Genomic DNA, 16,086 nt, shown 5'->3' with positions numbered 1-16,086 from the left:
CTCACATCACTTATTGTAGCACTGGAAAGAGATCCCAAGTTAGCCGTTGAGCAGGAAAATTGACATTTTAGGTCGGGAAGAATTTCTGAAGGAGGGTCCTGACCCGAAACGTCAACTTTCCTGCTCCTCTGATGCTGCCTGGTCTGCTGTGTTCCTCCAGCTCCACACTGTGTTATCTCTGACTCCAGCATCTGCAGTTCTTGCTTTCCCCATGTCAGCTGTTAGCTTGCTGCCAGTGGTGCTAACTTCTAACCTGGGAGTAGTGGGGACACTATTGATGCTGTATTCCCCTTCCACTCTGTTATGGACCAGACAAGACCCCCTCAAAATATTTTAGGTAGGTAGCCTACACCCTAACTTTTTCTTATTTTAAAGGTAGACGTGAAGTGTGTGTTCCAGATGTAATGTAATTGGTCAAACTATTTCATGTTAAGCAAAGCACAATTTATTTAAACACTCAGGTTAAAATACAAACAAAAGAAAGAAGAATTTAGTAGAACTTAACTATTAGAAAACTTAACTGAATAATAGATACTGTACCTATTACTAATTAACTGTTCCAATATAATAACATCCCATAAACATACCCCTTGGCATAAAGGCTAATTCAGATGCAGATTCTTATGTGCAGTTCTCCAATCCAGGAAGAAGAAATATCAAGAGAAAATTCAGAGAGTGTAGCAGCCAAGAGACTTCCACTGAAGCTTCCAATTCTTTTGAGACTCCAAACAGCTTTTGATGTTATTGAAAAAAAATCAAAACCCTGAAATTTGGCTCTGATCGAGCTGGCCACACCCAATCAGGCTGCTTCCATTGTTCCAACTTGAAAAAAAGCCTCATAAGTTCTTTACTTAAGTTGTATTCAAATAGCCAGTTCAGCACCTCTGTCTTACAACCTCTCTTCAAAAAAAGGACAAAATAACCTTTTAAAGTGACAGCGTCATCATAACTTCCCTTGTTTCATTTACATATAGATCTGGGTCTGCAATTGGTACCCATCCTGAATTTATGGTGGATGTTGAGAATCTCTTTGCGGGGTTTTGTGAGTACATTCCTGAGTCCTTCCACTCTCATGTACAAGGTCACTATAACTGCATTTAGATAAGGCATTTAAAGTCATAAAACATTCCAAGGCCCTTCACAGGGGTGTTGTCAAACAGAATTTGACTACAGTAAACTGGTGTAAAATTTTTATTTTTCGTTTCTCCTTTTGATTTCTGAAAGCACACAGCAGAAGAAAGCTTAGTGTCTCCATGTGGTAAATACTGCATCAGTTTGAGGCCTTGTATAACTCGATGACATGATCACTGATGATTTCCTTGCTGCAGTTCAACTTTCATTGTAGAGACTTCTTAAAATTCAATTCAATGCTGACACTCTACTATTAAGATTTCCCATGTCCACCAAATGTTTTTGTAAGACAGAGAACTTGTTCATTTCCTGTTACCGTTTTCGTGATGAGAAGCTGCAGTAACAGGAAAGCCTGAACTTTCAAATGACAAAAAAAAAATCACTGCTGGAAAAGTCAATTACCTGAGCATCAGACAACTTGCAAAGCACAGGCACATAAATTCGTCACATTTCTGTGAAGCTTGCTAGAAAGGAATGCAAATCAAAATTTATCACTTAGGTTATCTCCTAAAATATATAAACAATCTCCACTCTCGGGCACAGTTGTTTATTGAGACAGTTAAACCAGTTGGTACAAGTACTTCTCCTTAATCTTGATTCTACGTGATGTAGATAAGACTATCTATAGAATGGTGACAGCACACACAAGAAGGCAAGAAATAGGAGCAGGAGTAGACCTTCCTGAACTCCTGCCTGGAACAGTCTGTTTCAGTGACCTGGACCTCAGACTGCAGACTGTCTTAAATTATGTCAGACCAAATTCTTTGAGAGTAATCCAACAGTCCAGATAAAGGGAAAATAGATTCGATTCCATGGCTTTTCTTATGCAGAAGCCCTTTGATACCTTGTGCAAGAGGATATATTCTTCATATTTGTCCTTAATAAACATTGAGTTTCAAAGACCCTTAAAGGTTGGTAAAGGTTAGCTGTGTGTTCATTGGCCTAAATGTGTTTCAGGATTAGCAGTTGTCAAGTTATAATCAAGATTGAGCCAACACACAATCTACAGTAGGTGCCACAGATCAGGGTTCGATTCCCCGGCTGAGGCTGATGGCTCTGCCTTACTATGGCAATGGTTGAGCTGATCCTCTTTAAGATTTCCCTCAGCTATTTTCCATGAAGGACCACATTTTCTCAGCCACTAAATAACGTTAAAACACAGCTTTTGTTCCTTGTGATGCAGCATTGTCGGCATGGACTCTGTGTGAACAAGGAGATGGCAGCAAGGCCAGTGGATGGAGAGTGGGGACCGTGGGGATCATACGGAGCATGTTCGCGGACATGTGGTGGAGGGATAAGGAGTGCAGTAAGAGACTGCAACAAGCCAGAGTAAGTTTCCTCTGAATTATGGTGCACCGGGCCATTTAAAGTGGTTTTCTGAGTTGGGTGACCAGTGCCAGTGAATTCATGATCCTCAACTGTATCTGTCTAATTTTCAAGTGTCTTGAAAATTAATCTGTCTTCCCAACTACATTCTTAAAGTATTACTGAGCCCCTAAAACTAAAGCCGTCAACAAGAGCTTTATTGAACACCATTTAAGGAAGGAAATTGCATGTTCTTTAACTGTAGGCCCCTCAAACAAATCTCAAAGTTGACAGACTATTCCACAGGGCAGTATTAGTTGTTCTTTGTTCAATTGGCGTACATAAAAGCAAATAAAATTCAGTCATGCAAAGAGACAGGAATACCTAAAGGCAATCTCTCTTGTTCCACACCTTATGAGGTCAATTTGACCAAGATGATGCTCTTTTATATAGGCAATCACAAACTGTATTGCTTTGTGTTTGCAGTGTTCTGTTTACTTTGCTTTACTGTTCTAATTGATTTAATGTTTATGTTGTTCAAACATTGCGTATGTCTTAAAAGATCACAGTAATTTCTTTACCAGGAATGTTAAATATTAGCGACGTTTTGATGCTTTGCAGAGAAATCTGGAATTTGTTTTTAAATTCACCTTGTGACTCAATGTTTTTCAGTATGGTAATACTGCAGAGGCTGGAGATCTGAAATAAAAACAGAAATTCAATAGGCTTGGCAGCTTTTCTGATAAGAGAAAAAGAGTTAATGTTTCAAGTCTAATATGAGTGTTCTTCACACGTTAATCTTTCAGTATGGATTTTGTCTTGCATTTTTGCATTTTGGTTTCAAAACATTAGGAGACTTTTCATAGAATCATAGGATCCCTACAGTGTGGAAGCAAGCCATTTGGCCCATCAGGTCCACACCAACCCTCCAAACAGCATCTGACCCAGACACTCTCCCTGTAGCCCTGCATTTCCCATGGCTAATCACCCAGCCTGCCCATCCCTGGACATTATAGAAAATTTAGCATGGCCAATTCATCTAACCTGCACATTTTTGGACTGTAACCCCAACAAAGGAATACAGATTCCACTCTATTTCACACAAGCCACAGCGCTCGAGAATGTACATTTTTTCATTCAGCATCTAGCCCATAACTTTCCACAAACAATGGGAACATCACAGGGTGGCTATGCATGATTCCAAGATGAGCATTCGTGAATTCTTTTCCCCCATGGTCTCTACTTTAAAATTTGCCTTTCAAGTGAGGATATTTCTCAGTACCTCTTTTTGGCCAAGATATTTGTGACCTGTGATGTCAGGAAAATGACAGAAGAACAAGATCTCAGTTCGTATCGACCATCCAACATATGGGCTGTAACCTTGCAGACAACAGTATAGTCGTATTGTCATGAATAAAGTAACAGGCAGAAGTGGAAAGACCAGCCGTACTGTAACCAAACACACCACAATGGAGACAGTTCAGATCCATGCTTAAATGAGGAGGTTTGACAAAATTAGATGGCTGAAGACCACAGGAATAAACCCGTTATGTTATCTGTAATTTTCTTTGATGAAGAAACAATCTCTTTGACAATTATCTTTAAGACAGATGTCTAAATAGAGTAACAATGCAGTAAATGGTGAGCTTGTACCTGGTTAGTACACTACCTCTTGATGACAGTTACATAGATTCATAGAATGGTAAAGCATTGAAGAAGGGAGTTCAGCCCTTCCTACCTGGACAGCACAGTGGCTCAGTGATTAGCACTGCTCCCTCACGGCCCCGGGTTCTTGGGTTTGATTCTACCCTTGGGCAACTATCTGTGTGGAGATTGCACGTTCTCCCTGTGCCTATGCAGGTTTCCTCTGGGTTCTCTGGTTTTCTACCACAGTCCAAAGATGTGCAGGTTACTTGGATTGGCCACGGGAAATGCGGGGTTGCAGGAATAGGGTAGGGTGTGAGGTCTGGGTGGGATGCTCTACGGAGGGTTGGGCTCAATGGGCTGATTGGCTTGCTTCTACATTGTAGGGATTCTACGATACTACCTGTATTGGGGTCTTCAAGAATGTCATCCAATTAGTCACACTCCCCAAGCCTCTCCCCATAGTCGTCTGCTTTTATTTTACTTCAAGTATTTATCCAATTCTCTTCCAAAAGCCATGATTAATTCTATTTCTGATATTATTTCAGGCAGTCCTTCTTGAGGATAAATAGAGATGGGCAGTACATGCTGGCTCAGGCAGCATTACCCACATCCCATGAGTGAATAAAAAAACACGTTCATAAGCACTCACTACATGAAATAAAATTCTCATCTTGTCTCTGATTCATGTTTCAACCATCTTAAAGACTTTTGGTTGCTGACTCTTCTATCACTAGAAATAGTTTTCTCCACTCATCCCTCATCAAATGCATTGGATAGATGCACCTTTTGCTGATGTTTCCTGGACAATGTGTTCAATCTACGAATTGTAGTTTCCAGCCTTGACAATTTACGTTGACTTAGACTGGCCTTGTGATGACCAGGGAATCAAGTGAATCTTCAAACCAGGAGATCGCCATCTGATCTTGTTTAGAAGCTTGTTTGTGATCCATCCATAACCTTGTTTTAAGAAGCGAGTCGGTAGAAATTGTAGATCAAAGAATGGTGGTGTGCTTTTCTCATAAGGATCATGACCTCACGCAATGGGACTGCTGCTGGTAGCTGGCTACATTCAATGGTCTTCAATGGAGAGGTCATTCTATCAGATTATCAGCTGACATTGAGACTTGGGTCTGGTTTCCTATCATTGGACTGCAAGTCATTGAACGAAATTAATTTTGCCGTCTATACATTGTTTGGCAAAGTTGTTATATTGAAACTAATGATCCAATATAACTCATAAATTTCAACTCTGAGAAAATATTGCATTTAAATTTTGTGCTTGACTGAAAACAAGTTCTTGGTGTTGTCACTATGGCATTCCAGCATGAGACATATAAGGCGGTAACTCTTATTGACACAACATTGAGATTTTGCTTACTGTCCAAGTCATTCGAATCACACGTTGCTTCTGTCCTGAGCTATTGGCTTTTGTCCCAAACAGACCCAGAAATGGTGGGAAGTATTGTGTGGGTCGCAGAATGAAATTCCGATCCTGTAACACAGACCCTTGTCCAAAGGGGAGAAAGGACTTCAGGGAAGAGCAATGCTCAAAGTTTGATGGGAAGCATTTTAACATCAATGGTTTGCCGCCAAACGTGCGTTGGCTTCCAAAGTACAGTGGCAGTAAGTATTCCAAAATATTTGCAACGCAACAGAAACCTGGGATATTTGGAGTCAGTACTACATGTTACTCTGTTGTTACAGTTCTGATGAAGGATCGGTGCAAACTTTTCTGCCGTGTGGCTGGAACTACAGCATATTACCAACTGAAAGACCGTGCCACTGACGGTACTCCTTGTGGGCCTGATACCAATGATATCTGCGTGCAAGGCTTGTGCAGGGTAGGTTGAGAATTGCATTTTATTGCAAACCTAATACCTTTAACCTCTTCTCCAGATGTGGAGCTGGGTGAGAGCTGAGCTGGAGCTGTGTAAACATTAGGGAAAGTGGAAAACATTTGAGAGTTGATACTGAGAGGTTGGGAAACCTGTATGTTTGGCACAACAGCCTGAGGCATGTGTGTGTCTGTCACAAATGAGCCTGGGCTAACTGGATGAGTGCAGCTCTAACGATGTTTTAGAGGTTTGGCACCATCCAGACAAAGCAGCCCACTTGTCCATCATTTAAACCACCACCTTAAACATTCAATTCTCTGCCACTGATAAACATCAGTAACCCATCAAGCCTCTTGGAATATCAATTTCCAAACACCCCAATCTCTATGACCTAGAAGGACAAGGGCAGCAGGCAGGTCCAAGTTAGAAGTCACGGACTCCATGGTTGTTCCTGGCCCTGTCCCTATAGTATGGAGTCCTCAGCCCTGGCTGATGGGCTATAGTGCCTCTCCCTCTGTCCTCAGCCCTGGCAGCAAATGCATGGGAATACCAATACCCACAACTTCCCCTCCAAGTCACACATCATCCTATATCATTGTTCCTTCACTGTTGCTGGGTCAAAATCTGGAACTACGTTGCTAAGAGCACCAGAGCGACTGCAGCAGCACCACCTTCTCGAGGGCAACTAGGATAAGCAATAAATGCAGCATTTTTATTATTGCTCTTAGTGTTTGGTTTCAGTTAATGATGCTTTATTGGATATCTTATTGTTTGGCCCAACAGTGACTTGCCAAATGCAGAGTATCTGGCTTCGTTAGTGAAACTGGCACCAGGCAAGATTTGTCTGTAATCCTCCTGTGCACTCTCAACGAGGACAAGTTGTATGTTTATTGATGGCTTTATCTACTCTCCTAATTTACTTGACAGATGATAAAAACTGTTAATAGTCATGTTTGGGAAATTACACATTCTAAGATATTTATTCTTCTATATTTAATCCCTAACTTGTTCTTTTGCAGCAAGCTGGATGTGATCATGTACTGAATTCCAAAGCAAGGCGGGATAAATGTGGAGTGTGTGGTGGAGATAATTCCTCATGTCGGACTCTGGCTGGCACTTTTGATAATGCACAATATGGTAAGTTGTGCATGGATTGAGAATAAGAAACCGAACCAGTGCGGACAAGAGCTTTTTTTTTAAACTGGTGACCACGTTTTGAAATAAGTTTTATTCTTAAAACACCAATGTTGCATGTTACATCTTGGATTCTAGCTTTACATTTCTGACCATAAGAATAGTTAAGATCCAGGTGATAATTGTGAAACTTCAATTGCTGACAGTAAAAACATACTGATGGAGGACTGTAAAATTTAGCGATTGTGCAACTGAGAATTAATTATTATTACTTTTAATAGATGAAGTGTTCCTTTGTTGAATAGTGAAAATTAATTCATCATTAGTATGCTTTTTTGGCATATGTCCTGGATTTTGAATTCAGCAGCAAAGCTGCAATATTTAGAGTGTTGATTTTCTCTGTTTAAATCTGACATTTTATTTGGTACTTACTGTGGTGCCAGTCATAGTGAATACAATCGATAGGCTGGCCAGCCAAGCATTTTAAAAATTCTCAAAGGTCAGAAAATCGAGGCCACACATGACACCAAGTTATAGACAAACAGGTTTATTTGAAAGCACAGCCTTTCGGAGTGCTGCTCCTTCATCAGGTGAAGTGAAGGAGCAGTGCTTTGAAAGCTTGTGATTTCAAATAAACCTATTGGACGATAACCTGGTGTCGTGTGACTTCTGACTTCATCCACCCCAGTTCAACACTGGCACCTCCATGTCAGAAAGCAGATAATAGACAGCTGGGATTATTATCTACATTTTAGGACACTGTGCAAAAGCTAAATAACTATTTGGACATATATACATAATGAATTAATATAGAAACTGATCGCAAGCTGAAAAAAAAGTTTATTATTTTAATGATTACAGATTTTCAAAATATTTGAGGAAATGATGCTCCACACTTTTAAAAAAATCTATTTAGCAGTGATTATAATTTACTATGCCAACAAAAATTTATTATACTACATTTGTTAAGGCTTAACATTTTCAATGATCTTAATAATAAAAAGTAGTGTAGAAGGTTGAAGTTCACAATTCATTGGTCACGTGTTGCTTAAATCTCAATAACTTCAAACTCTCTAGATTTACATTTTCAACTGCATGCGTGTTTGTGGATGCCAGGAGTTGCTGTAATATCACTGAGCGATGACAGTGAGCACTGACATTTTCATTACTATTACACCTGCAATATTCAGCCCAAGACTTTTTAAGTGAACTTCAAATACTTGCTTTTTTTGTAATCGGAAACAAAGTTATTTTGGATTGGCATCTGCATAAACAATATACTCAACTGACTGAAGGCATTTGTATCTGCAGAGAGCTAATCTAGTCCAGGTGGTTTCCTTTAGTAATATTTTCCTGTGCTTGGAAGTCATTAGACTTTATCTTATGACTTTGATATACTTGATACTTAATGTGTAAGACGTTAATTTGTTTATAGAACACATAGTAAAATGTCCCAAGGCCCTCCACATGAGTGCACTGAAGCACCTAAAGTGATATTGGTATAAGTGACCAAAAGCATGAATAAAGAAACAGGTTTAAAAGGGAGCAGAGTGGAGAGATTTCAGCACAAAGTGAGTTGGGCACTGATGGTATATTCTCAGATGATAACATGATAGCAGGCAAAGCCACTGATACTGAAATCAGACGTGAAAACGACAAACATCCCATTAAAAGTCCGCCACAGTTCTGCAGTAAATTTATTTGAACGCGTATCTGATTAATAGTACAATGGCAACTGGCTACCTTGATCGAATGTATCAAAACCTGCTGTAGGAATGCTATACACGCTGTCTCTTTACCCAGTCCCCAATTCTCTATGTGCCTATCTGGTGTGACAAAGGCATTGCAGTCCTTACCCATGTTTCAATTATCAAACACGCAACTGCAGTGATTTAGTTCTCCAAATCTGACACAGCCAGATATTCAGCACTTTGTTAATGTGGGTTTGTCAAAGTTGCTTGCAGGAGGTGTTGGACTGAGCTAACCCTCGACATTCTACTTACCTCCATATCCTTCATGGATCAGCCTTGCTAGTCTGTGCCTGCAAGAATGCATTTTCTGTAACTGGAACTGGACAATATGTCAGCACATGGCTGGAACAATGTGGATGTCCCTGTACGTACCTTGCTACTGGGCCAGAGGTGGACATTGCTTAATGAGGATTGCAGGCAGCTTTATGATGGAGTGCAATTTGATCCTAGTCATACACAATCAAGCCCAAGTCCCCTCTTTTGATATATACTGAGAGTTCATAAATAGGTAGGAGACAAAAACAGAAATTGCTGGAAAAGCTCAGCAGGTCTGGCAGCATCTGTGGAGAGAAATCAGGGTGAACATTTCCAGTCAAGTGCCCCCTACTTAGAACTGTTCTGAGGAAGGGTCACTTGACCCAAAATTTTAACTCTGATTTCTCTCCACAGATGCTACCAGACCTGCTGAGCTTTTCCAGCAATTTCTGTTTTTGTTTCTGATTTACAGCATCTGCAGTTCTTTCGATTTTTTTTGTAGGTGGGAGAGGTGGGAGGTGAATGGTTAGGATATCATCACCCGCCTCATCAATCAGATAATGCTATAACTCATTCTAAGATCCCAAAAATAACTCTCACTTCTGTATCAGATCCAGTGATGTCTGCTAGAAAATGTGCACTGATCAGTGGTGTCAGTGATAGGCTCATAGAACTTTGAATGGTTAGTATAGCCTCTTACAACTCTGTTTGATACTGTTTGATCATGAATGACATGACAAATACTTTGTCCTCAATAACAAGCATTTCTTACGACAATATCCAAAAATGTTAGTTCACACCAATGCAAATGTTACAGATAGGTAGAAAATTGATTTGTTGAAAAATCACACAATGGCTGATGGTAAATTGTGATTATAAACAAATAGAACAAGCAATCATAGTTCATAATATAACAGAAACAATCATCAAAATAAATTTGAAGGTTGAAATAATTGAAGGATTGCCGCATTAGAAACATTAGTCTTTAAATTATGACAATACATTACAAGATGCAGGTCTTTTTCATTTAGGGAATGTAAAGGAAAGGTTCATTGTTCTCTGCTTTTTGTATTAAAGAATTGAAGTTGTGCCATTTGCAATGTTGATTACGATTTTCAAATCGTTTCAGATTTTTCTTTGTGAATAAGTCATTTGATCAAGTTGTAAGTAATTAGCTCTGGAACTAACTCTGTCACTGAAGGTTTGAACTTAAATAGATAATCTCCTCCAAGTGGTGCTCAATATTATTGCATCAATTTGATCTCGAGTTGAAGGAACTTATGGAAATAAGATTGATTGGCACTCAGTGCAATTAATTCCCTCCAAAAGAAATGATTTGTTTTAAGATTACAGATCTATTTAACATATGGGTCTAATTCCAGCACTTGGTGACAGTGCCATTTAAAAAAAAATTAAAAGCTCCATCCCATCTCTATTTCCACCCCCCACCTTCAACTTAATGGAGCAGGTGCTGTGCTACAGTATGACTTGTGCCAGCAAATTGCATTCTCTCTGCCTTCCGGGACAATGACCACTGTTAGTTGTGGGAAAACAGAAGAACGACACTATCTGTTGTTATCGGCTGCCCATCCAGATGTAATCACCAGATAGTGATCAGTGTAGTGATCAGGAACCCTGGCTGATACTTTAATTATCGACAGGGTATCCAACCATTCAGTTTCAATAGTGGGTGGATTTATGCTCCGTCATTTGGACAGTCGCAAATCAGACAGCATGAGTTCAGTTTTCAATTGGTCTTTTTTGCAAAGGGAAAACTGTGCATGTGTGGAATTGAGCGTAGTCCCACAATGTTCTGGTCCAGACTTTTGCAGAGGTGACACAGAGATTGGTTTTGTCAAATTGTCAAAATGATTTGCTTAAGCTGCAGCATCCAGGTCTCACTCAGGTCGCCTGCACTCCCAGCCAAAGCTGACAGGAATACATTTATAGTAATTACAGACATTGTAAGATTCCATTTCTAATTTTCAGTACCTGTAGTGGTGCATATGCCTGCATGCTACATCCCCTGGTACCAGTCCTGGAGTGGCTTGACCAGCATCCCATACAGGAGGCACTGGAGTCACTCCCAAAATGACCACAAAATAGTCTCTCTTTTTCTGGGGTTAGAGTGAGCTGAATGCTCCTCCTAGTTATGCAATAATATTGGGTTCTGCTGCTGGTCACTCAATGGACCCCCACTTCCAGTAGCAGTTGGAAAATAGAGATGGAGTATAGGAGATGGAGAGAAAGAGAACAAGACAAAATTGAAAAGAGAGGTAGGGAAGCATTGAAATAAATGAGACTGAGGAAGAAATCAAATTGATGGTGGGAGAGGGAGATTGGAAGAGTGGAAGGAAGAATGAGAGTAGACAAAGACGAGCAGGATTTGTGGACAGGCAAAAATGAAGCTAAAGAGATAATCAGGGAAGGAACAAGAACAGAGAGGAATGTGATGAAGACAAAGGGGAACAAGTACAGAGAGGGAAAGATAGCAGTAAAGTGAGAGAAAGGTGAAGTATGAATAAGATTAAGAATAAAGAGGTAAAAGAATTAAGAGATTTGAGGTATCAAGCGTTTTCCAGAAACACAGCATGTGAGAAGTAAGGCTAATGGCAAAGGTTTAAACACTTTTTGAAGGGTAAGACTGTATTTATGATGAGGATATCACTGCGTGTACCATCTAAGGACTCAAATTTTACAGTGAGAATATCAGTGAGGATATTGGTGCTCGTTAGTATTGAGAAATAAATTGGACGGCAAGATGGAATTCTGGAAGGTGCTATCTAATTTACCTGGTCTTCACTGGACTGTACTTTAGTCATAGACTTAGCTTTAAAATACATTAAATGCAAGAAGTTGCAGTACTTATCCATTAGCAATCCATGCAATTTAGTTAATAAATGGAAACCAACCTCTTGCACTGATCTTTTCATTTTGTATAGAATTCTATTGCTTTAGATTTTAATTATAGGATAGTATAAAAAGAACTTTTTGTTACTTTTGGTTTTTCTCTCTCTGTCTGTCTTTATGTTCCATTTATCTTACCTTTCACTTTATTTTCCCTTCTGTACAGTATTTTATATTGAATTAAATATTCCTGGTTTCGACTGTGTCAGGCTCATTGAGGATTCCTTCACCTCTTCCACCGCCTCCCCCCACCCCACCCAGCGGTCTCTCTCTCTCTCTCTCTCAGACACACACACACACACACACACACACACACACAGAGGAACTGCATTGAATCATCTTGATTCTGCTGAAATGATCACAAAAGGTCTGTGGGAATCTGGAGTGGGTATGAATGACAAGTGCCATTCAATTTCCATTGATCCCCAAATCCAAGCCGTTTATGCTTAAAGCTTGCTGCCCTTTGGGTTTTCTTGGCTTGAGCTATGGTACACTGACCAAACTTATTTTTGTTGTCACTTGAATACTGTGCTATGTCAAACCTAGTTCTAATGTGACTCGTTTGGGATTGCTTTGGCCATCCTGAATCTTTTTTAAACTTAGCTGGATTTGATTTAAATGTTTGGAGATTGCAGATACACCCTTTCTGCATGCTTGAAATGTTTGCTAGTGTGAAGGGAGTTTGGCTATCCTGTGTGAGCAGAAATATATAGAGTTTTCTCCTGGGGCAGGATTAATGCAATGGGAGCCAAGAAATATAAATAAAGTGATGCTGGCTTGGAACCCATAGCACAGCTAAAGTAACTGAACACATGCCAAACTGATAAGTTTAACAGAGAAAGAGGGCTAAAGTCTTTAGATGGTGGTGTGATTCAGTGAGGCACAAAGCAAATGTTGGAGCCCTCCATGCCTGCCCTGGGCTCCTTCTGACTACAGCTATTCATTCATCTCCTCCTAGTGGAACTGAGTTAAAAAGCAGTTCTTCCTTGTTCCAGACAGAAATCCGTCTTTTCTTTGCTTGCGAAATTCCGGTTGTTGAGGCTTGGCAATTGAGTGTGTAAGGATTTATTTTTGATCCCCTTCCCCACCTTTCCACTTTCAGGAATATTAACCCAGTTTGCATTTTAAACACAATTAAGACATTGCCAAAATTAAGCACTATAAGAACACAGGCTACTTGTGGAACCTGCCCCTGTTTTTCAGTTTTTTTTATTTTGTATTCTATCAGATTCAATTAATTTTGTTGCTGCTGTCTCCTTAACTCATTCTTGGAAATATCATTTTAAGCTTCCTGATACTTCAATGTGTGGATACATATAGCACTTGAAAAATAAATCGTGTAACTGGCAAAAACGGTAGACTTCCTGTCAGTGTTAGCATCTGAAAACCATCAGTGATTCCCTATCTGTGCACTTCTGAGTTTGCTGCATTTTGTGCTTTGAAGAAATGAAGCTGAAAGGGCAACGAGCCTGGATAGAACCAATGGTCTCCTGTCAAATTACTGTTGCGTAGTGGACTGCACTGCCTACTTGGCTACAGTGGAAAAGATATGTGTTCATCCGTTCCTGTAATCCTCTGTTGATCTTACTATAAATGTGCTAATAATAAGCCATTACGATGGCTGGATGTTCATCTCACCTCATTGCCATGTTGCACACTGTCTGGCTTTCCCATTCTTTTCCACTCTCTCTGTCTTGCATCATACAGCTTCATATAGCTCTTGGCCCCCATCCTACCTTGTACATCTCTATCCTTCCACTGAGTGGTATTTATTGACAGCCCCACTAATACCAAGTCTTGGAGAAGTAAAATCTTAGAGTACCTCATTGTTGGCAAAGTTGGAGCTATTTAGTGTTGGTCTTGCCTCTAACTTACTTGAATACCATCCACGGCAGTGTCTTTGAGCTGAAATGGAGTCTGTTGTCAGCAGCCATCCCTCACCCTGCTGAAAGCATCATTCTTACCGTTATTTCCTGGTGGGTCAATTCTTTTCCTGATACCTTCGCTGTTCTTTCAACTTGCTCAACTTTTCACAACCGGCATTTAATCCAGAGCTTTACACTCCAAGTCCTCCTGTAGAAAGTACCACACTTGGTGGCATTCAGCCCCACTGTCTCCTTTCACCCAAACTCACCATTTGCAAGGTATTTATATATCTTCCATGAAGTAAGTGAGATATCCTCTCCAAGCCTATTGTCTGGGGTATTGTTGTGATAACTCCTTTAAGGCCCATGGGGAATCATTAATTAATCTTCTCATGGAGTATAGGTTTCCTTGGTAACAGCCTGTCTATTTGGAACTCATCACCTGAGCCCTTTTATAAAGAAGACCAACTTCCTCCTCCAACTCCATTCTGATTTAGTCCCTTACCTCTCTCCTTAGCTGTCCCCATCTCCACCCTCCACTTTTGATGGTAAATGTTTGCATGTAAATCTCTAATTGGCTACACAGATGATTACTAGTGGTGGTTAATAGGTTAAAAACAAAACAAAAGTCAAGGTGATTTGTTGGTGGGAAAGTCATTCGGTTGTGTGTGATAACACTTCCGGATATGAAGAGAGAAAAAAGAATAAAAAGAGGGAAATAAAATACAAACCCACAGGCTCTTTTGGTGCAGTGGTAGTGCCCCTAACTCAGAACTAGGAGACCTGGGTTCAAGTCCCCCCTGAACGACATTCCCTGGAATTCCATCCCAAATGGCACTGTGGGTCAACCCACAGCAGGTGGGCTACAGCAGTTCAAGAAGGCAGCTTATCACCAGCTTCTCAAGGGCAACTGGAGATGAGCAATGAATGTTGGCCAGTCAGTGATACCCACATCCCGCAAATGAATTTTAAAAAAAGACATTCCCTCCATTCCTGGGTTCAACATAGTGAATCTTCTCTGGACTGCCACCAAATAAGGGGCCCAAACCTGTTCATAGAATTCTAGCTGTAGTCTGACCTGTGTCTTGTATAGTTTTAGCAAAACCTCCATATTTTTATACTCCTTACCCTTTGAAATAAAGGCCAACATTCCATTTGCCTTCCCTGTTAGCCACTGAACTTGGGTGCTCTTTTTGTGTGATTCATGCAAAAGGAATCCCAAATTCCTCTGGTCCATAGCTTTGTGCAGTCCTTCTCCATTTTAAATAATATTCAGCTTCTCTATTCTTCCTGTCAAAGTACATGACGTCACTAATTCCCACATTATATTCCAGCAGCCAGGTTTTGCCCATTTATTTACTATGTCTATATCCCTCTGCAGAATCTTTGTGTCATCCTCACCACTTGCCTTTCCACCTATTCTTGTGTCATCTGCAAACTTGGCTATAGTGCATTACTTTCCTCATCCATGTCATAAATAGATATAACAAATATATATTGCACTGATCCCTGTGGCATTCCACTATTTGCCATCCGAAAATGCCCACCTGCCCTTTAACGCAACTCTCTGTCTTCTATTAGTTAACCAATCCTCTATCCATGCCAATATACTACCTTTAACAGACAGACTCTTATTATTTAGTCTCATGTATGGTATCTTATTAAACATCTTCTGAAAATGCAAACATATTACATCCACTGCTTCCCCTTTATCTACCGTGCTTGTTACTGCTCAAAGATTCCAGCAAATTTGTCAAGAATATTTCCCCTTCATGAGCCACTGACTTGACTTGATCATATTAAGTATTTAGACATTCACAGACAGAGAGGTTTGCTTTATGCATTGTAAAAACCAAGTGCAATGTTTTCAAACAGTCAGGACTTTTTAGTTCCTATCTATACCTGAGACCTGAAATCTCTAGAAAGACAAGGGGAGCACATTTATGGAAACACCCAACACCTGCAGGTTGCTCCCCATCAACACACCATCTTGACTTGGATTTGTACCATCATTTCTTCATGGTCACAATCCTGGAACTCCCTCCCTAACAGCAGAAGTGAGTGGCCGTACATCTCAAGGATTGCAGCAGTTCAAGAAGGCAGCTCACCACCACTTTCTCCAGGGCAATTAAGACTGGACAATAAATACTGGCCTGGCCATTTATCACCCACATCCCATAAACAATTAAAGAATAACATGACAACAAGGTGCAGGGCTGGATGAACACAGCAGGCCAAGCAGCATCATAGGAGCAG

General features: G+C 40.3%; 1 protein-coding gene across 1 annotated transcript in view; it reads left to right on the top strand.

Moving 5' to 3' along the window:
- The window catches only part of LOC109912901 (A disintegrin and metalloproteinase with thrombospondin motifs 20-like), a 344,616-nt gene that overhangs the window by 178,260 nt on the left and 150,270 nt on the right, over positions 1 to 16,086 (top strand). The window contains exons 12-15 of the mRNA XM_048607987.1: positions 2,315 to 2,460; positions 5,525 to 5,706; positions 5,788 to 5,924; positions 6,938 to 7,055. Coding sequence (XP_048463944.1) covers positions 2,315 to 2,460; positions 5,525 to 5,706; positions 5,788 to 5,924; positions 6,938 to 7,055 — 583 coding nt within the window. The remainder of the gene's footprint in view (positions 1 to 2,314; positions 2,461 to 5,524; positions 5,707 to 5,787; positions 5,925 to 6,937; positions 7,056 to 16,086) is intronic.

The sequence above is a fragment of the Rhincodon typus genome, chromosome 18 (assembly GCF_021869965.1).
Source record: "Rhincodon typus isolate 14 chromosome 18, sRhiTyp1.1, whole genome shotgun sequence".
NCBI classification, from domain to species: Eukaryota; Metazoa; Chordata; class Chondrichthyes; order Orectolobiformes; family Rhincodontidae; genus Rhincodon; species Rhincodon typus.
This window is presented reverse-complemented; position numbering and strand designations above follow the sequence as displayed.